Source organism: Lepidochelys kempii, chromosome 8, assembly GCF_965140265.1.
Source record: "Lepidochelys kempii isolate rLepKem1 chromosome 8, rLepKem1.hap2, whole genome shotgun sequence".
NCBI lineage: Eukaryota > Metazoa > Chordata > Testudines > Cheloniidae > Lepidochelys > Lepidochelys kempii.
Window position 1 is genome coordinate 66,307,927 of NC_133263.1, and position 21,076 is coordinate 66,329,002.

Here is a 21,076-nt window from a genome sequence, read left to right on the forward strand (position 1 = left end):
AGAGACTGACGGCATGTACCCAAAACCACCTGTGACAATGTTTTTGCCCCATCAGGCATTGAGAGCTTAACCCAGAATTCCAATGGGCAGCGGAGACTGTGGGAAGAACTGTGGGATAGCTTTCGACAGTGCATCGCTCCATGAGTCGATGCTAGCCACGGTAGTGAGGATGCACTCCGCCGACTTAATGCGCTTAGTGGGGACATACACAATTGACTGTGTAAAATCGATTTCTAAAAATTGACTTCTATAAAATCGACCTAATTTCGTAGTGTAGACATACCCTGAGAGAGCTAAGTAAGCCAAGGGAGCCACGCAAAAACAATGAAAGGGCCAGAAGAAGACTCACCTTCAATTTGGCCTTGAGAGTCTAGGGGAGTCCTCATTGACCAGCAAGATTTGGGAACACTGGATCCAAAGCATTCAATTGTTTTTTTTAAGAGAGGGAGTTCTTCAGACCTTACTTTTTAGTGACTCCCCTGGCTAACTGAAGAGCAATATTCAGGGATCCTAGTTTTCCATGATATAAAAAACAAAATTCTCTGATTAAAAAAAAAAAACATAAAAATCTGTGTTTTGCATGATTAAAATTAAACACTGAACTTTAGTTGCCCTAGCCACTATATATATATAGGGATCAGTTGAACACAATGTCTTATTGATATATTTACAATTTTCAAGCAAGTTCAAAGTCTACCAGTGCCATCAATCATTTTAATAAAATTAATAGAATTGCAATGTGTATATCTTACATATACCAAATACTTCTATGTCTGTTCTCTATTGTCAGAAAATTGTTTTTTTTTAAATGCACAAAAATGCTGGAGTGATCTAGTCACAGTATTTTGTTTCTTTACCGTTGTCAGTGGCCCTACCATTTCAGCCTCTTGTTTTCATTTCTTTTCATTCAGTTTGTTTAGCGCTTTCATATGTTCCACAACTGTTTGCTTTCGGATGTAATTTACAGCACTGCTGCATATGCTACAGAACAGCACATTAACATCAACATGAAATTTGCCCTTGCCAAACTCAATGACACTGTCTTCGGGGATGAGTTTTAAAGTTTCTGGCATCTTTTCATAACTTTTAATTAACTTACATTTGGTGGCTGAAGTGAAATTTGAGATGCATTAAAACACTAAGCTGTATATATCAGAAGCAGTTTATTATATGTTTAGCTATGTAAATTTAAAGCACATTCAAAAATCAACCACAAGAGGGGGAGGTTGCATGCATTAAATAAGGGACATTGGTACTTTTAGTAAAATTTAGTTAATACATGTTTTTATTTTTTCACAAAATGTAAAAACTAAAGATTCTCTGTAAAGACGCAAATTGTGCGTTCTTCTGTGGCAAATGGATTTCTAAGATTCCTGGACATAATGATAGGCCAGAAAGACTGATCAAGCTATGGGACCTTGAGATAGAGGGCAGGAAAGTGGAATTAACAGTTCTACTAAAAGAAAAGGAGTATTTGTGGCATCTTAGAGACTAACAATATTTAAATCCTTTTCTTTCTGCGGATACAGATTAACACAGTTGCTACTCTGAAACAGTTCTACTAAGAAATTTTACAAAAAGAAATCCCTCCAAGCTCTTCCCAAAACTCACTAAACATGTGGATGTGATATATATTTAAGAATAAGACCTCGTCTACAAATGAAAGTTAATATGGAATAAGGTAGTGGGTGAATTTAAAATACATCAGCTATTCCTGATTAACTCCAACTGCAGATGTTCTTATTCTGGAATAAGAGCGCTTTATCTATTTTGTGGATTAAGCTAATTCAGAATAAAGCACTTTATTCTAGAATATGAGCATCCACAGATACAGTTGATCAGGAATAGCTACTCTGGAATGACTTCCCATGTAGACAAGCCTTAAATTGTCATTACTTGGATCTGCAAGAAGGCAGCAAATATCCTGAAAGGAATTTCTGTGACCCGCATAAGATGCATCACAAAGTACTATGTCTATGGTACATGAGCTTTATGTATACATAGTCTGACAAAAATAAGAAGTAATAGCTACATATGTTTTTATGTCACTGCTAATCTGATAATGGAGTCTTTCAAAGCTCAATATGTACTTTATTAGCTCTTAATCTTTATGCATCAAACAGCGTTTGCCTCATCCTTCCCACAACATCACAGACCTAACTCCTGGTATGACAAGACCTGACAAGAGCACACAAGTCAACAGTTATTAAAATGATCTGGATGCAGATTATCTTTTGTTGGCTCAATATTTTTTGTTGTTTGATCTACCTCGAAACTGGAATTGTTAATACAAAGATGAACTAAAGGTTGTCTAGTTTCATTGAAGGCTCTCTAAGCAATTCTACCTCCTTTGCGGAAGAGAAGGTAAGTGAGAAAGTCTTTTATTGGACCAATATCTGTGGGTCCAATCACCCCACCCACCTTGTCTTTCTACTATCTTGGGACCAACACAGCTACAACAACACTGCAAATCCAGGCTCTGTTGTTCTTCGAGGCTGACCTCTCAAAGGAAGCTAACTGCACCTTCTCTAAGGACAGAAGTCTGCAGGGATTTGGTCTATCCCGACTAAGGACCCTGTATTCTCCACACAGGGGTAATTCCCACACATAGAAGTGTAACCACTTTGAACTCAGAATTTCTTCATCATCCTCTGTGTGCGTGGTGGGGAGGCTTATTCCCAATGCAAAAGACTGAGTCTCAGGGGTTCCACTGGAGACAAATCATCTGCACTAAGGACCTGTGCCTCCACATACTCCACCGAAGTATTAGTGGATTAGCCACAAACAAAATCAAGATAGACTTTTCCTTTAATTCATATGTGTTTTTGCTAATGCTTTGACTGATTAAAACTGAAATAACATTTAAAATTAATGTATTTTTCAAAATTTATGCTGATAGATACCTTTTTGCATTTTTCTCAGCTTGGCCAGTGAAACTAAACAGATCCAGTTCCCATTTGTTTATAGTCACTTTCATTTTCTTATGCACTATCAGGTTGACGATGTATTGCAGAATATGTACATTTCTTTTAAATGGTGCATTTAATTCTTTTAAAAATCATTATATTTTCTGATAATAAACACCTGCAATGCCCATTCACTCCAATGAGAGATGAGGGAGCTCTGAATCTGAGTGATATTTTTACATGTAAATGGACACATTCATTATCTTACCTGAGAGTCAAGTTACATGCGATGTGATATCAGAACTGTAATCATACAGAAGGGCTTCCTTCCAGGACCAGCCGTCAAGAACACTATCCCCGATAATGTCACTGCTAACCTGGTGGCTGAACTTTGTGACTTTGTCCTTACCCATAACTACTTCACATTTGGGGACAATGTATACCTTCAGATCAGCGGCACTGCTATGGGTACCCGCATGGCCCCACAGTATGCCAACATTTTTATGGCTGATTTAGAACAACGCTTCCTCAGCTCTCGTCCCCTAAAGCCCCTACTCTACTTGCGCTATATTGATGACATCTTCATCATCTGGACCCATGGAAAAGAAGCCCTTGAGGAATTCCACCATGATTTCAACAATTTCCATCCCACCACCAACCTCAGCCTGGTCCAGTCCACACAAGAGATCCACTTCCTGGACACTACAGTGCTAATAAACAATGGTCACATAAACACCACCCTATACCGGAAACCTACTGACCGCTATTCCTACCTGCATGCCTCCAGCTTTCACCCTGACCACACCACACGATCCATCGTCTACAGCCAAGCTCTGCAATACAACCGCATTTGCTCCAACCCCTCAGACAGAGACACACACCTACAAGATCTCTGTCAAGCTTTCTTACAACTACAATACCCACCTGCAGAAGTAAAGAAACAGATTGATACAGCCAGAAGAGTTCCCAGAAGTTACCTACTACAGGACAGGCCTAACAAAGAAAATAACAGAACGCCACTAGCCGTCACCTTCAGCCCCCAACTAAAACCCCTCCAACGCATTATTAAGGATCTACAACCTATCCTAAAGGATGACCCAACACTCTCACAAATCTTGGGAGAGAGGCCAGTCCTTGCCTACAGACAGCCCCGCAACCTGAAGCAAATACTCACCAACAACCACATACCACACAACAGAACCACTAACCCAGGAACTTATCCTTGCAACAAAGCCCGTTGCCAATTGTGCCCACATATCTATTCAGGGGACACCATCACAGGGCCTAATAACATCAGCCACACTATCAGAGGCTCGTTCACCTGCACATCCACCAATGTGATCTATGCCATCATGTGCCAGCAATGCCCCTCTGCCATGTACATTGGTCAAACTGGACAGTCTCTACGTAAAAGAATAAATGGACACAAATCAGATGTCAAGAATTATAACATTCATAAACCAGTCGGAGAACACTTCAATCTCTCTGGTCACGCGATCACAGACATGAAGGTCGCTATCTTAAAACAAAAAAACTTCAAATCCAGACTCCAGCGAGAAACTGCTGAATTGGAATTCATTTGCAAATTGGATACTATTAATTTAGGCTTAAATAGAGACTTGGAGTGGCTAAGTCATTATGCAAGGTAGCCTGTTTCCTCTTGTTTTTTCCTACCCCCCTCCCCCAGATGTTCTGGTTTAACTTGGATTTTAACTTGAAGAGTGGTCAGTTTGGATGAGCTATTACCAGCAGGAGAGTGAGTTTGTGTGTGTATGGGGGTGGGGGGATGTGAGAAAACCTGGATTTGTGCAGGAAATAGCCCAACTCGATTGTCATGCACATTGTGTAAAGAGTTGTCACTTTGGATGGGCTATCACCAGCAGGAGAGTGAATTTGTGGGGGGGGGGGGGGTGGAGGGTGAGAAAACCTGGATTTGTGCTGGAAATGGCCCACCTGATGATCACTTTAGATAAGCTATTACCAGCAGGACAGTGGGGTGGGAATAGGTATTGTTTCATATTCTCTGTGTATATATAAAGCCTGCTGCAGTTTCCACGATATGCATCTGAGGAAGTGAGCTGTAGCTCACGAAAGCTTATGCTCTAATAAATTGGTTAGTCTCTAAGGTGCCACAAGTACTCCTTTTCTTCCAGGACCTGAAAGTCGTGTATTCATAGCCCTTCAATTGCAAAGTCACTGCTGAGTAGCTGGCACTTTGTCCGCATCACTCTTCACAGGACAAAGAGTTTGGCATCCTTTTATGTATTCCTTTCTAGAAAATAAAGAGAATAGGATAAGAGGGTTGAAAGACTTATTATTTTTTCTTGTACATTTTGGCTGTTTCTAAATAAAACAGAAACAAATCGTTTCTTTCAGGGTATGACTCGGTGCGCTATTGAGCGCCTCACAGAATCAGCGACCCAGGGAGGCCTCAATCCTACTATACTGAAATCAGTGGTAATCCTTCCAGTACTCCAGTGAAAAACTCTTAGATGGTCATATTTTCCCATTCTTCTACCCTCTTCACCACAGAGTTGTTATACATGTCCATTTTGTAAGGCTTAGATGTAAGAAATATCTATTACTATTCATGTGGTGTCGATACATTTTGTGGTTTGTGTTTTTTAAATGCTGCACTAAATACTCTAAAGCACTCCCTTCTGCACCCCATCTCATGTGACTGATTAATTTAATACTAAGAAATTGAAATATACATAAGAGGCACTGAAAAATGAAAATCTCTAATAAATGGAAACACTTATTTATTTCATCCAATTAAAAGTCTCAAGAATGGTCTGCCTCAGTTCAAGATTTTAAAGATCGTTACCATAATTCATAATTCACATTTGCTGTAGCACACAAGAAAATGTGAGAAGACAGTAGAACAACATTCCAAGACTAACCCGAAAACCGCGGGGCTCACATCTAGTAATTAAATATATTGCCAATAAGCCATAAGTCTCCACTGCATGAGCAAGGGAAATATGATTGTAAGCACACCCTGTCACTGTTTGGTGTTCATAATGTGTTATCCCAAGGGAAACAAGTGCATCTGTTCTATATTAATGGTAGGTGATTTTTCAGTAGTATGAAAGATATTTAAGCAAGTATTATACATACAAAACAGTGTTACAGTAATATAGCCAAACCACAAAAAGATTAAGGAGCTATATAGTAATAAAACAAAGGTTTCAAGGCACATTTTTATGGAGCTATTATCGAGGGGGGGGGTGAAAAAAGAGGACACATAGAGTGCATCTTAATTCCCACATCCCCTGCACATGCATGCAGCCATTCTTCTTCTTATACAACAGCAAGCGCAAAGGAGGTGGGATGGATAACCTGGCAGACCACATGCCTTTAAAGCTGTGGAGCACTGGTGGACATCTAGGGTTCCCAACCCTACATATGCATATTGTAGTAGGGAGCATTGTTCTTTTCTGGAAAAGGCAAGTGATTCCCCACCTCTTACTGCGATGGCAGAGAGGTCCAGGAACTCACCATGCAGCTGGCAATACTTTACTCATCCCCAACGCAAATACATTCAAAACTAGTAAAGACTAGATTTTCATGATGTGTATTTGGAGGCATACATATGCTATCAGTGTATACATATTTACTCTATATATGTGGACAGTGAAAAAGAATACTATGGTGATATGCAGCACAGAAATAAATAAATAAAATAGTCTAATAACGTTGAGCTTTCCTGGCAGTCACTGGACCTGAAATCTATCTTCCTTGTCAATTCCTTATTGCAATTTGCTTATGCCATGGGCCCTGCCCTAATTTTTGCCGATGTTCACTGCCTCCAGGCCAACACATTAAAAAAACCACAGTATTCTACGTAGAAACTGCTCTGCTTTGCTAACAATTTACACCCACAGACTGGCTGGTGTTCAACTCATTGAATATTTAAGGACAGTTAGCTAAGAGGCCTTGTGCTTTGATCATACCCTCCTTTTGACACTTTCCGGTCTTTGTCTTATAACAAGATACTTTACAAGGAAGATCAAAACAAATCCAAGTGCCAGCAACTTTTAATTATGAGCAAGATAGCTCATTATTTGTGATCCACCTGCCCTTTGCTGATTGCAGTGGGTCTGACATGGGAGGAATCTTTTGTTCCTGGCTGCTAGGTTATTTATATATTTTTCCATGTGATTCACCACATACCTGAGCACCTCATAAACATGAATGAAGTTATTCATACAACACCCCTCTAAAGCAGGAAACTCTTTTTTATCACCATTTTACAGATGGGAAAGTGAGGCACAGACACACTGACTTGCCCAAAGCTACCCCTTACTAGCTATCGCAGAGTTGAAAACAGAATCCAGAGTTCCTAAGCCCCAGTCCAGTACCTTAGCCACAAAACCTCTGCAGACCTGCCTCTCCTCCAGATACACTAGTCTCCAACTCCTACCTACAAGTCTGGGCTCAGCTAAACCTGCTCGGTCGGTGCACACCCAGACTAATGCAAGGGATGGGAAATGTTCAAGGTGACAATCAGTGCTACAGAGACGCTCTGCGGTGTGCCAGGAGCAGGTGAACTGTGCAGCAGCGCAGAATCCAGGCAGAGCCATGGCAAACCATTTAGGAAAATGAACCATCTTTTACAAGGTGGTGAAGCGTAGGCAGACACATTAAGTAATTTACCCGGCAGAGTTTCCTTCATTAACATGCACACGTCCCTGCTAGCCAGGGTTAGTTTCTGGGGCTGCCCGGCTCTCTCCCAGCTCCAGGCCGGGTGACCACTTCAGAAGAACTTTTCCTTCTGCGTTGCCCTAAAACGTGAACCGTTTTCGCAGCTGCCTTCAAGGCGAGCTCGTGTTTCCAGCCGCAACGTCCGTACCCCGGGGGGCCCGCGGGTGCAGGTAACGCTCCTTCCCCACCGCAGCCGCCTGCAGCGGGGCCCGCTTCTTTCCGCCTTCCCCATCGGTTCTGTCCGGACCAGCAGCGGGTGTCAGAGGGGCCCGGCCGGGGCCCGCCCAACGCTCCTGTCACGGCCCCAGGCGGGCGCCCAGCAGCCTCAGCCCCTCCTCAAAACTTCCTAGGACAGCAGGCAACCGATGCACCCGGCTCCCCCCGCCCCCTCCAGCCCTGTCCCCTCCCCACGCAGCAGCCGCCCCTGCCCCTCCCCCTCCCCGTTTCCATTCCAGCGGCTGCGCGGTCACCCCGCACCGGCGCGGGGCGGGGCCTGAGGGGCAGCGCGGGGCGGGGCCTGAGGGGCAGCGCTGCCGGGCCCCGATTGGCGGAGCCGCTTGACAACCGCAGTCAGGGAGCCGGAGCAGCCAGAAGCGGAGCCGTAGGGTCGGGGCAGACGCTGAACTGGACCCCCTTATTCCTGGGCCAGGGACCCGCCGCCATTTTGCGTCCTTCCCATCCGTTCCGTGCGTATCTGTGCGTCCGGGCCCCCCGGACCCCCCTCAGGTGGGTCCCCGGTGGCGTCGTGGGGAGCAGCCTCGGGCTGCCTAGGGAGAGTCCCGGCCTGCTGGGGACCCCTTCCTGCGGGGGCCAGGCTGGCACCTCCCGAGATGGGGTGATGGAAGGCAACGGGGGAGGGGAGTGTCTGGGAGGGAGGAAACCGTGGAGGGGCGGGAGGAGGGGAGTGGGAGCAGGAGCCGGGGTGGGGTGGGGTGGCGGCGGGCCTGTCAGAGAAAGGGTGGGGGGTAGAAGAGAGTCTGGGTGTGTGTGTGACAGCGGGAGCTCTGGAGCGGGGAAGCCCCAGGGGATGACAGGACCCCCTATCATGGGGAGGAGGTCTCCTGCTAGACAGTGGAGCGGAGGGTGGTGCTGAAGGGACCAGGCGAGACAACAGCCTGGCTGCTTTGATGCTGGTTTGGCGAAAGCCCATTCATCTTGGCATTCTCTCCTACCCCGCCCCACACCCCGGTATCCTCCAGTCTAAATGTGGTGCGTGTTCCTGTTCTGTGGCCTGCAGCCCCGGTTCATTTCCCCCGTGAATAGCAAAGGGACAGTGTGGTTCTAGCCTGATTCCTCTGTTGTGATCCTGGCATCTAAGTACGGATTTCCCTTTGTTGTAGCGTCACAGGGCAAGTCTCCTATAATTAGGTGCCTTGGACATAAAAATGTGTCGACTCTTAGCATACTTGTGTTTACATAAACGAGATGCTGTTTCTTTTGTGCCTTTACTGCTGACAAATGGGATGTATAAATATGGTGCATTAAGACTTAATATTTAAGTATAGTAATTTCACTATGAAGTCCTACGTGTTCTTAGTTCTTCTGAGTAAACATTCTGGAAATATTTTCTGTATCTTGATGCTGTATCATTAAGTACCTGTACCTTATTGTTTCAGGGTTTTGAGTAGCAAAAAGGAGAAAATACTCTTAAATACACATGAGAAAAAACTAATGAAGTATGCTGATGTGTAAAAGTGGCGTGCCAGCGACTACTTAGTCAAAACACATTAGCTAGTTGCTAGATTGTCAATTATTTTTCTTAGTAAAAATTGTTTCCTTTTTCCTCTTTATACCAACATACAAGTATTGTGTGGTTTAATTTCACTTCTTTTTTTTTTTTTTGGCATCCATCATACACTTCTCTGTGTGACGTGCATGTATAATCTAGACAAAGAGCATTCAGGTTGTAAAAGAAACTGATTAAAAGCAAGGAAATCTGCCAGTCAGTTTTCAAATACAGTAGTTTAAATGTTAATGAAGTATGTAATATTGTGTCTCTCTAAACTGGGCCTTGGAGCACCTCCTTGTGGTCTGCCATATGAAACACTTGGATGCTGAGCAATGGGGGTGTGGAGAAAGAGAGAGAGGATGGTGCATGATAGAATCTTTATTTTAACAACTGATCAGTGGAATGGAAAAAAGTTGAGCCATTGAGTTAACGCTGTTCATTTGGGGGCCAGGTATGGGAAAATGCGTTGTATAATTCCTCCTTATACACAAGTTTGTTTTTTTTAATTAAAATCGTAGTACCTGTGTTGTAATGTAGTTTGTATGAATTTTTATATTACACTGTTGCTAAGGGCTAAGTGATTTCCAGTGATTTTCACCCTATATATCCCTATTTCATGGGGATTAATTCAGATAAAAACTTGGCTCAGAGAATGTAGAATGAATTTTTAAATATTTCCTCTTTTGTTTAGGGCATCTTAGAATAATTGAGGACAGAGTGAAAATGGATCCACAAGTTGATATCTTGGGCCCAGATCCTGCAATGAACTCTCTGCATGGACAGACTCCTATGCTCACATGGAGATTATCAGTGCAGAATCAGGGGCTAGGTTACTCTAGAATGAATGAATAAAAATGTGTCTAATATTTCACACCAAGAAATAAACACTTTTTTATTATTTTTTTTATTTTCTTTTTTTCCCTTAATACTACTTACAGAGCTCTTTTCTGTGAAGTTGTTTATGCTGCAACGGTTATTATTGTGAGAGAGTCTCTTCAGAAGTGTCTGCATTTTAAAAGGCTTATAGTTTTACAGCTTGTTATTTACACCAGTTAGGAAAACGAGACTTCTGAATGCATTTTGCTTTTCTGTGTACAGAGATATATGAAGAGACTCTGGGAATATTTGTAATATGATGAAAAAATATAAAAGGAGTATGGCAGAGATATTTTTAGGCCAGAAGTTAAAACATCTTACACAAATTAAGGGGTGAATATTGTCTTTAAAAAACCAAAACAAAATTAAGAATATGTTCTCTTTAATTGTCTATTTATCCCTTAATAACTGTTGCTTAGAACTAGTACAAACATCCATTATTTTAGACTTTCAAAAGTCTAAATAAATTCCCAGTATGATTGCCCCTCAGTCATTGATCATTATCTGAGGGCACTAACATTTTATTTTAGAAATGCATTGCTATCTAAAATGTGAACAAATCTGGTGTTTTTAAAACTCCCTTACAAAGTTCTTTATGTAACCTCTACTAAAAGGCCATAGATGCAAGTTTGCACAATTGGAGTTATCATTCCATTTATTGGCAAACACCTTGTGTAGAATGTTAAGTTTAAATTATGCCCCCAAGAATAGATATTTCCTGATTCTGTTGCCCTACCAATACTTATAATACTCTTTTTGTTTTTTGGTTTTACATTTTTTAAAGGAAAACCAGCACAGAAATCTGAAAGCTTGGGATATAAATGCAAAGAAAGGAATTTTAAACCTAACACTGCCCCTCAGTCATTCTTGAGTATTAGTGCTTGATCAGATCATTGGTGACGTTATGTGCCATATGTGCTGGCAATACAGTGTCACAGGGGGATGGTTTGAAGATGCAGCTTGAGCTCTAACTATGAGTTTTCCTGCTACTCTGTGTTTAATACCTATAATGTTTTCAAAAACTAATATATAAACACACATTTCACAAGATCCTGTGTGCAAACTTCTGGATTTTTCATATTGCATACTTTACAGCTCATTGTTCCAGTGCATAACTTGACTGTATAATGCATATGAGTGTAGTAAATCTGAGGGTTTTTTTTTCTTGATATCCTTAAAAACCTTCAATGAAATGAAATTTTTTTCTGTAGTAGACCTCCCATTTATTCTGGCTCATTGCCATTAGACTAGCAATTGTGCAGTATCCCTATCATCTGCATTTTCAGTCAGTCTCTTCAGAGTCATGTTAATGAATTCCCAGCATGGTGTATCTTTTCGTCAGAAATTCAATGTCCCACAACAGTGGGTTTTTTTTAAAATGGGGCCCAAAAAATGTTGCCATAACTGATAATGAATCAATAAACGGTCTTTAGGTCCTGTCCTGCAAGATGTTCAGGATGTCCTGGATTGTACTGAGTGGTCTTTATTTCAATTGCAGGCAGAATGTAAGTAGTCAAAATGTAATTATCCATGTTGGAATTTGGCAAGAACACTAAATGAGCACGCACCTACTCTTGAAGAAAGTACCATGAAATCTGGAAACAGATGATACTTGTCCTCTTGCAGGACTGGACTGTTTTGGACCTAATCCTGCTTCCACTGAAGTCACTGGCAAAATTCGTTTTGGTTCCAATGGAAGCTGGCTCAAAAGGAAGACACTCTGAGCTCCTCATTTTAGTTCCAGATATGATTGATTTATTTTAATTATAAATTTATTTTAGTTATTTTGGTGTCAAACGCTTACCAAACCATTGACACTCTAAAGTACTGACTAGGATTATATGAAACCTCAGATTTTCTCTTTGCATACTGTAATAAGATGTAAATTTCTTATGCAGTAGCTTAGTTTATTACTATATGGTGGCGTTTTTGTTGTCAGTGACAATTTTGTTTGCAAAATGGGGCTCAGCTGTTGTTGGTCCACTGAAATTGTTAGTTCTCTTACCTCTAAAGGTATACAGAATGAATATTCCTCTGTAGTCCCTATCTAAAAAAATTGTATAGCTGTAGAACTTTACACCTGCATTTACACCTCAAAGATCGAAGTTACTTGTGTGGAAGATGAGTGCTGCTTTTACATGTTGCAGTGCCATAGAATTCTCCTAGAATAAGTTTGCAGAAGCAGGACTGTTCCTGGTTTAAAGACGTGGTGGTTGTCTTTTGTGCTGATAACTTCTTTTACTGTCACAGCTGTTAGATCTTTCACTTAATGTAATTGTACTTCCAAGAATGGTATTGTATATCACATTGGTTTCTGCATCAGTAAGGTGTGTAAATATTTAACTTTAATGCAATCGTGGAAGGCACGTAGAGCCTGTACTCCTATTTAGCTTTGATCTGTGGTGCCATCCAATCCAAACAAAAGTCCAAGCTAAATGTTCCATTGCTCAGTTGGAGGTCTTATTCTGCATGAACTGTACTAGTAATATCCTACTAAAGAGATTCATTTTAAGGTTGGGTACTAGTTTTACCTGTCTGCTAGGAAATTACTTGAAGTTCAATAAAAGCCCTAATATCATAAAACATAGTAAAAGGCAAATCTGAAGTCTAGAGACCTACCTCGGAAGATGAGGTTGGGGATTAAGGTGTTGACACTTCAGTATTACAGTATATGTTCTGATACGGTTGTTAGTTTCCTCCTTCCCTCTTAAAGATATGACTGGATTATCTTCTAGGACCAAAAAAACCCTTTCCCAGTTATAGAAAGAGAATTAGGATAATGATGAAAGAAGAGCATCTGTCAGCATTAGGGAGGGAATGACATTTCACCATTCAACAGCTTTTTGAAGTAAACACAAAACTATGCAACTCTGTTTCCTTTCATTATTTTATTCCAGGGGGAATTCTGCACACAATATTTTAAAATTCTGCATATTTTATTTGTCAAAATATCACAATATAATCATACTGGTTTCAATTATGTAGGTAATTTATTTAAATTAAAATACAATGGATAGAGAATGGGAGTGGGGAGCATTGAAGGAAATCCCCAAACCCCCTTGCCTAATAATAATGTAACTAGGTTTGACCTTTTATTTCTAGTTATTAGTCCACAGATATATCCAGCCATATGCTCAGTGTTACATCATAGGCTACTGAAGAGCAAGTGAGGGCTGGGGAACCAAACTCACAATTTATATTGGCTACTGACCATCACCGGAAAGGTCAGTAATAAACAGTTCATGGAGCAAATTTTGATAAGAAATTTTTTCAGTCCAAAAATTTAGACCAGTTCTAATCACTAAAGCACTTTACACCACTCTGGCCATGTAAAGGAGCCTTAAAACTTTTACATCTGTTTTATACTACTGGGGGAATTCACAAAGAGAATAGGAACAATTCACTAAGCGGGCAGGCTGCTACGTTCTGCTCTGCCTGAGGGAACAGCCTGTGCCACACCTACCTCCTCAGACACACCCAGAAGCCCTTCTCCTCCATGCCGAGCGTGCCGCAATAGTGAGTGAGAGGGACAGAGTCTCTCTCTCTCTTTCACGCATGACTGACCACCCCTTCACACACCCCTAGTGGTTATTTGTCCCTATTTGCTTCTTCAGGTGCCCAAACTGACCTGCCTGTGCTGCCAGAGAGGGGAGTGTGACTGCTCTTGTGGCTTTCCTTTGCTCCCCTGTCAGAAGTCATATTTCTGCGGGGAAGCAAAGAAATCTGCAGGGGACATGAATTCTGTGCACATGTAGTGATGCAGAATTTTCCCAGGAGTAATTATTTACATAAAATGTTCTGTGAGCCAGCTGACTCTTAAATAGAAAAAAAAACTTGCCAGCTGAGAGCATAGGCCCAAATAATGGTTGTGCCTGCCATTGGAGCCACTAGAATATTTAATGATGACTAGAGCCTTCTGTGACTAAAACATGAATTAAAACTAGTCATATTAACAGAAGGCAGGCTATTCTAGGTGGCACAGCCAAATGTACACTGCTCAAAAATAAAAAAGGCTGATCTAACTGAATAATTTTTCCAGTCAAGTGTTCTGGGGGGGAGGGGAGGACAATTAAAGAAAACTGGCATACAGCTAAAGGAAGAATATGGAAAATACTATGATTTAACTGGTATAATATAAAAAAAAGTCTGAGTTTTCATATCTGTTAGAATTCAGCAGCATAAGTTTACTGTGAACAACGAGAACTTTCAGATTCAAGTATTTATTCTTTCATTTTTCCTGTTGACTGTGCCTGGTAAATAGTTCATCTGTTCACTAATCCCTCATAACACATTTTACCTGGAAAATCAAGCTAAACTGATTATTTAAACTTGATATGGCAAACTTCTTTTTATTTCTGTCTCTTGCTTTTTGATTACTATTTTCAATACTTTCCAAATTGGAAGTAGATTAGTAATTACCTGCCCCTAAGTGGAGGACCGCTAGAGTATGCACCACATCTTGAAGTTGACTTGGGAACCACATCCTTTCCCGTTAGCAGTCATTTAACATCCCAGTTGCAATTACTTACTTATGTAGAAAAGTAATATTAGAAAAGTGTATATTTTAGATATGCCTAATATATTTTTTGTCATTCTTGAAATGAGAAAAAAGTACAACTCTCCCTACTTCAGACAACATTTTTCATTTTACTCTCTGTGGTTGTTTTTCTTCCCTTACTCATATTTCTTTTTCTCTTCATCACCCCCTTGTCCTCTGCAGACTAGCCACCTGGCTCTCTTGTCCCCTGTTTTCCTGGACATTCTTTCCTACTGATGGCTCCAGTCCTTGAGAATAGCTTCACTTTCCTCTGTTGTTGCCAGCTGCTTTTAGGGTATGTCTATACCAGTGGTTCTCAAACTTCATTGCACAGTGACCGCCTTCTGGCAACAAAAATTTCTATGCAACCCCAGGAGGGGGGACTAAAGACTGAGCCCGCCTGAGCTCCGCCATCCCAGGTGAAGGGGCCAAAGCTGAAGCCCAAACGCTTCCGCCCTGACTGGGGGTCATGTAACCTTAGCCCCGCTCAGTGGGGCTCAGGCTTCAGCTTCAGCCCCGGGTGGGTGGGGCTTGGGCTTCAGCCCTGGGCCCAAGCAAGTCTAACACCAGCCTCAGCAACCCATTTTGGGGTCATGACCCACAGTTTGAGAACCCCTGGTCTATACTACACCAGGGAGTGAGCCTCCGAGCCTGATTAGATAGACTTGTGCTAATGGCACACTGAAAATAGTAGTCTGGATGTTGAGGCTTTTGCAGAGACTTGGCAGAGATCCAGCGGGTCACGTGGGCTTGAGCACCTGAGGTGCAATGTCCATGTCGCTATTTTTAGTACTCTAGCTCGATCCCCTCAGGCTGGAAGGTTCATTGCCACTGCAATGTAGAAATACCCTTACAGCTCACCCTGGGCTCCTCTTTGCAATGAAGAGCTCCTGAAAAGATGGTACTGTGTGATCTGCAAGCTTTCTACAGACCACCAGCAAGTTCCCAGTGGAACATGGTATGGGAGCCATTGCTCTAGAGTAGAGTTTCCAAGATGTTGCGCACCCTCACCCCTAACTGATATCAGAGAGTTGAGGCATTAACATCTTGCAGGAATGAGCCAGTGAACTAGGAAGCTATCCCAGATTTCCAAATAGAGATGTATGCCTTTGCTTGCCCATGCTTCTGTGGAGGGGTCTTGACATATTGGAGGAAACCCCAGTAAAATATGTTGAGTCAAGTTTGACATTTAGATTCCCCATAAAACATTGCAATGGAAATAGGCCTCCTTACAAAGTAAGGATGGAAAGTCCTGGCTTACTTACCATGTACTGTTTCAGAATGGCAAAACAAATCAAGATAGTGCTTCTTATCTCTCATAAAATTGTTCTTCATGTATCTTTTGTATAATTATAAAATCTTACAAGTATCTCATGCATACCTTAAATACTCAAATACTATTCTGTTATCTTGTATTTCCTTTTCTGAGAGAAAGAGACTGCAGTCTTGCAAATGGAAATTTTATTCCAGGGTAAAAATATAGTTGAAAACTTCTTGATCAGCTCATTTCAGTGGTCCACTTCATGAACTCAGGGTACAAATGGGTAGTCACAGTTTCAGGATCAAGTCGGAGTTATGGCTGCATGCTCAAATGCATGAGATTGATTTTCTAAATTCCACTAACCAATTTTGGAATACTACAATATTCAGTATTGTCAAAACAAACGTTTATTTGCAATCTCTGGTCAACAGCATTTGATGACAAGGCATAAGACAAGATATTGACCATATTACTTACTTTGTTTTTTCTCTCTAGGCCACCATCATGACTGCTGAAGAAACAGTGAATGTAAAAGAAGTTGAAATAATTAAACTAATCTTAGATTTCCTGAACTCGAAGAAACTTCATATCAGTATGCTGGCTCTTGAGAAAGAAAGTGGAGTCATTAATGGCCTGTTCTCAGATGACATGCTTTTTCTGAGGTAGAAATTATTATATAATTAGTACAATAGAAACTAACTTAATATCTGCTGGCCATGTGTTCACTAGCCAAACCAATTGATTGCTGACTGCCATGAAAAGCATTGAGTCATTTTTGCCATAACCATTTTCTCTCTCCAGGTATTGCTTCTCCATTGTGAATTGTCCTGTGTGTAGCATTTAAGCACTTAGGATGTCGGTCGGCTTTCAAAACATCCTGAGACACTCATGAAAAATGTCAAAAAATATTTTGATAAAATATTCTGGTAACTGTCTGAGCGAGCATCTGTCGTGGATGGTTTAGACACAACAAATCCTGAATCTTGGCAGGGCGGTAGACTGGATGACCTTTGCAGTCCCTTCTAACCCTGTGATTGACTAGGTCTCTAAATCAAATGTTTTCCAGAAGATGTCATCTGCCTTTCAAAAAGATGCTCAGATTTTCTCTAACATTAAACTGTGGAAGTGGACTCTACAGGGTTGATGGCATATGTTGTACAGCAAAATGTTTACTGAAAGGACCTGGGTGACTACAAGTATGAAGATAGGTTACTAAACCCTACAACAGATGTAGGGAAGAAGTTCATACAGGGAGGAGTTTTTGTTTGTTTTGGTTGGTGAGGGGGAAGGGAGAGGGTGAGGTTGGGGATGTTGGTAGTTTGGACTTGGACCAATGGGGCTCTTTTTTTCATCTGTAGCTGAACAGATATTCCAGCCTTGCTCTTGAGCAGCTTCCCTCAGGCTAAAACTTAATATAGGGCTGACTACCAGTTTTAGTATAGACCTAACATTTGTGATGATTAAGTTGGGAGTTTTGCCGTGCTGACAAAAAGGCAAGTTTTTCTAGTAAAACTTCCTAGTGTAGACCAGCCCTCACCAGTATTGTAGTTATACTTCTAGCACTCCTTTTGAGGCTGTCACCATTCCCATAGTATTACCTTCCAGTTGGAAAAGTGGCTACTGTTGAGGCACAATAAATAGACTTCTAATATCTCACATTTACTAAATAGGTATTTGCATGATGAAATCATTAAGCACAAATGAGATTTATAATATATGTACTAAGGGATTTTACAGCTTACCGGAAGCATAGGAAACTATTTATACAACTATATTTAAATAACATTAAATGTGATCTTTAAAATCTGCTTAACAACATTTCCTGCCCACCCCCAATTGCGATGTTCTTGTGGGTTTTTGGCACATACTGCTAAAGCTGAGTAAGCATAATAAAAAATAGGTACGTAAATTGACAAATTCTGGATTGAGGTTCTTCATCCTTAATTTGGGTGTGTTCTTAGTGATAGCAGAAGTATTCATTAAGGTGAAATTTTCCTCTCCCTACCAAAGTTAATAGGCTTTCTGAGGAAAACACTGTGAGGGCATGAAGAAATGGTATTTACCCACCCAACAGGGGATGAGGCTGAAATGCAGCCCTGCCTGCTATTCCAGCTTATTGGATGGAGTAGTGGCTCTTCTGCTTGCCTGGGAGTTTTGAGCCACCGGATCCAACTGAGCTCTCTCACAAATGCTTCCCTTATACGTTGCTCCCTAGCATTGGGACTGTGTCCACTTTGTATTTGTACAGGGCCTAGCACAATAGAAAAGTTGATTGTGCTATACTATAAATACTGTAAGCAGATGCGGAGCCCTGCTGCGCAGATGTGGAGCCCTGCTGCTCAACTGCTCTGTTCACACACAACCCCTGTAGGCAGTTAATTCTTTTAGGCTTATTTTCAGTGTTTTTCAGGATGTCTTCAATCATGTTTTGTATGGTGACTTTTAAAATCTCACTTGTGGAGAAAGAATGAAGCATCTTGGAAGAAATCCCTAAAAACATAAAAAGCAGCAGATACCTGAAGAGAGAGTCTTGTACTTCTTAACAAATACATACATATCTACCATTTGTCCTCTTGGTGTTAGAGTATGTAGCTACAAAGATAGTATTGAGAAAGGATTTAGGTTTTACGTTTATCTCTGTTTAAATCCGATCTTGTCTGCTTTGCAAAGCATTAACTTTACAAAGCTCGCTGATCAGCTGTACGTCAAGCTATATGTAAATTACATTTGTAAAAATGTTAAGTAAAAAATGTCCAGCTAAATTTAATGAGTGGCTTTCTTTTTGTATAGACAGTTGATCCTTGATGGACAGTGGGATGAGGTTCTTCAGTTCATTCAGCCTCTTGAGTGTATGGAAAAATTTGACAAGAAAAGGTAAAATTATGAACTTTGAGGTAGTAGCATCGTAAGTCATGTGGCAAGGTGGAAAATCTCTGGAATAAGACTTTTTCAAGTCTTTAGAAAAATAAACTGTAACTACTGAATCTGAGAACAATAGTTTACAATTTCAGTTGTATGGCTTAATAGATTTTTTTCAATCTATACATCCAGTATAAAATTATTTGAAAGTATTTTAGAACTTACTACAGACTTTAAAGTATTCTGTAACGTGTCTTGGCCTGGTTAAAATGCTTTATATTATAAGAATTGTGCTCGATTTTAAAAAATTAAAATTTATTTTCTTTAAGATCATATCAGAGTAACCCAGGTATTCAAGAAAGGAGGATACTGGCTGTATATCTTTCTCTTATGAACCAGCAATTATTTTAACATGTAATATTTCTGGAAGTAAATCATTGGAAAAAGACATCTTTTCTGAAAAGAACCAATTATTTTATTGCCTGGCTTGTTACATTTTGAGAGCAAAAACTTTGCACTGTAGTTATCTGTGGAATGTACTACTTAGCTACTGCTTTAAGATCTTTAGTGTCTTATACTTCACTTCTTTTGTGCAGATTTCGCTATATTATACTGAAGCAGAAATTTTTAGAAGCTTTATGTGTGAACAATGCAATGTCAGCAGAAGATGAGCCTCAGCACGTAAGATTTTATACTTGGCTACATTAATTAAATGCTTTAAAATCCTCTTATTGATTAGACACTATGGAAGTCCATAGTACAGTATTGTTGTTCCGGAAGGCTTATGGTAGTCATTTGTTTAGCTAAAAGTTCTCACGTATTACATAAGAACTACCAACCTTTTCTGAAAGTGAAGGACTACAGTTGGGAATAGTATTGGATAGATTCTGGGCAGTTTTTGCCCATGTAATTCTAACTGTGCACTTCAAATTGGCCGTAAAATGCCCTTGCCATTACTTGATCCAGTGGTGCCAAACAGTGCAGTGTTTACATGATGTGAGTAAATATCAAAACTAAACCGAAACCTCTAAATTAGTGTATGCTTATGACCTAACAGAGGACTTCAGAGGTGAAAGGTTAGTTTTTACCTCTGCCCATTGGACCATCTAGCATTCTGTTTTAGAATAACAACTTGGAATATGTAAATATATTTAATAATCTTATTAGGCTCCCTAAATATATTTATTTGTTTTCATTATCTCCTAAAAGAGGAAACTTTGATTAATATTTTTGAAGTGTTATAGAACCTGAACCTGTGAATTAAACTTCCAATTTCAAGCTTAAATTGATCGTTCAGATGTTAGTGTGCAATTTAAATTCTTCAGTGCATTTTGCCTATGGCAGCTTTTATAGACAAAGATGCAATGCTGTTCAATGTTCCTTCGCTAGTAGAGAATAAATGATGTCTCAGAGGATTGGGTTCATTGAATGTGTGAAAAGCAGGGAGGAGGAGTTATGAATAAGGTTTTTAGTGTGCAAAAGGTTTTAAATGGTAACCAGAGCTGTAGCATGATAAGGCTTATAGGCTGTAGGCTTATTCATTGTAAAGTATTTTACTTTATATTGCTCATATATGAACATTAAATTACAACTACAAAAGCATTATAAAACTTTTACATAAAAATACATTTCAAACAAAAATATTAATTACTCAAATAAAAAATTAACGTTGCTGTGGTGACTTTAATTCTCTGTCCCATTGCCATATATTCTACGGCAGGGTCTTTACCTGACCGCATGCAGAGAGAAGTAAAAAGTTCAACATTTAAGGTTAGAAGAAGGACGTAGTTAAAACATATAGCACTCTAGTCATAGTATTTATATAATCTTACTGGAGAACACTATAGAAAAAGGTGCAATTTCTTGATATTTTACATGCTGAATATTGTTGTATGATAGGTTAATGAAAGGTCATCATAATGCACATGTGAGGAGGGACAGTTAGCTGCAGAAAATGGAAAAACTTTGAAATTTCCACCAACATCTCAATTTTAGTATTGCATTTAAGCTTACCTTCTTTTTTTAATTTTTAACAAATTCTATCAAACACATCTGTGTGTATTTGAATATGTGATCTGCAAAGAGCTGTGGAGATTTTCATTGCTTGTTTTTACACACACACATCACGTATAGTCTGAGAATAAGCATGAAAAACTTCAACACAAAAAGTAACTTTCTCAGTTTCCAGTGACTGAAAATTA

At 40.3% G+C, this 21,076-nt stretch overlaps 1 protein-coding gene across 7 annotated transcripts in view; it reads left to right on the forward strand.

Moving 5' to 3' along the window:
- The first annotated feature begins 8,109 nt into the window (after positions 1-8,109).
- WDR47 (WD repeat domain 47) overlaps positions 8,110-21,076 on the forward strand; it is a 38,251-nt gene continuing 25,284 nt past the window's right edge. For 4 of the 7 annotated variants that reach the window (XM_073356795.1, XM_073356801.1, XM_073356800.1 and 1 more), the window contains exons 1-4: positions 8,110-8,339; positions 16,512-16,678; positions 18,807-18,890; positions 19,472-19,556. In XM_073356795.1, the coding sequence (XP_073212896.1) occupies positions 16,521-16,678; positions 18,807-18,890; positions 19,472-19,556 (327 nt within the window). In that variant the 5' untranslated portion in view covers positions 8,110-8,339; positions 16,512-16,520. Of the gene's footprint in view, positions 8,340-10,033; positions 13,443-14,938; positions 15,051-16,511; positions 16,679-18,806; positions 18,891-19,471; positions 19,557-21,076 lie in introns of all 7 variants that reach the window. The other 3 variants (XM_073356797.1, XM_073356798.1, XM_073356799.1) reach the window with 3 other exon arrangements.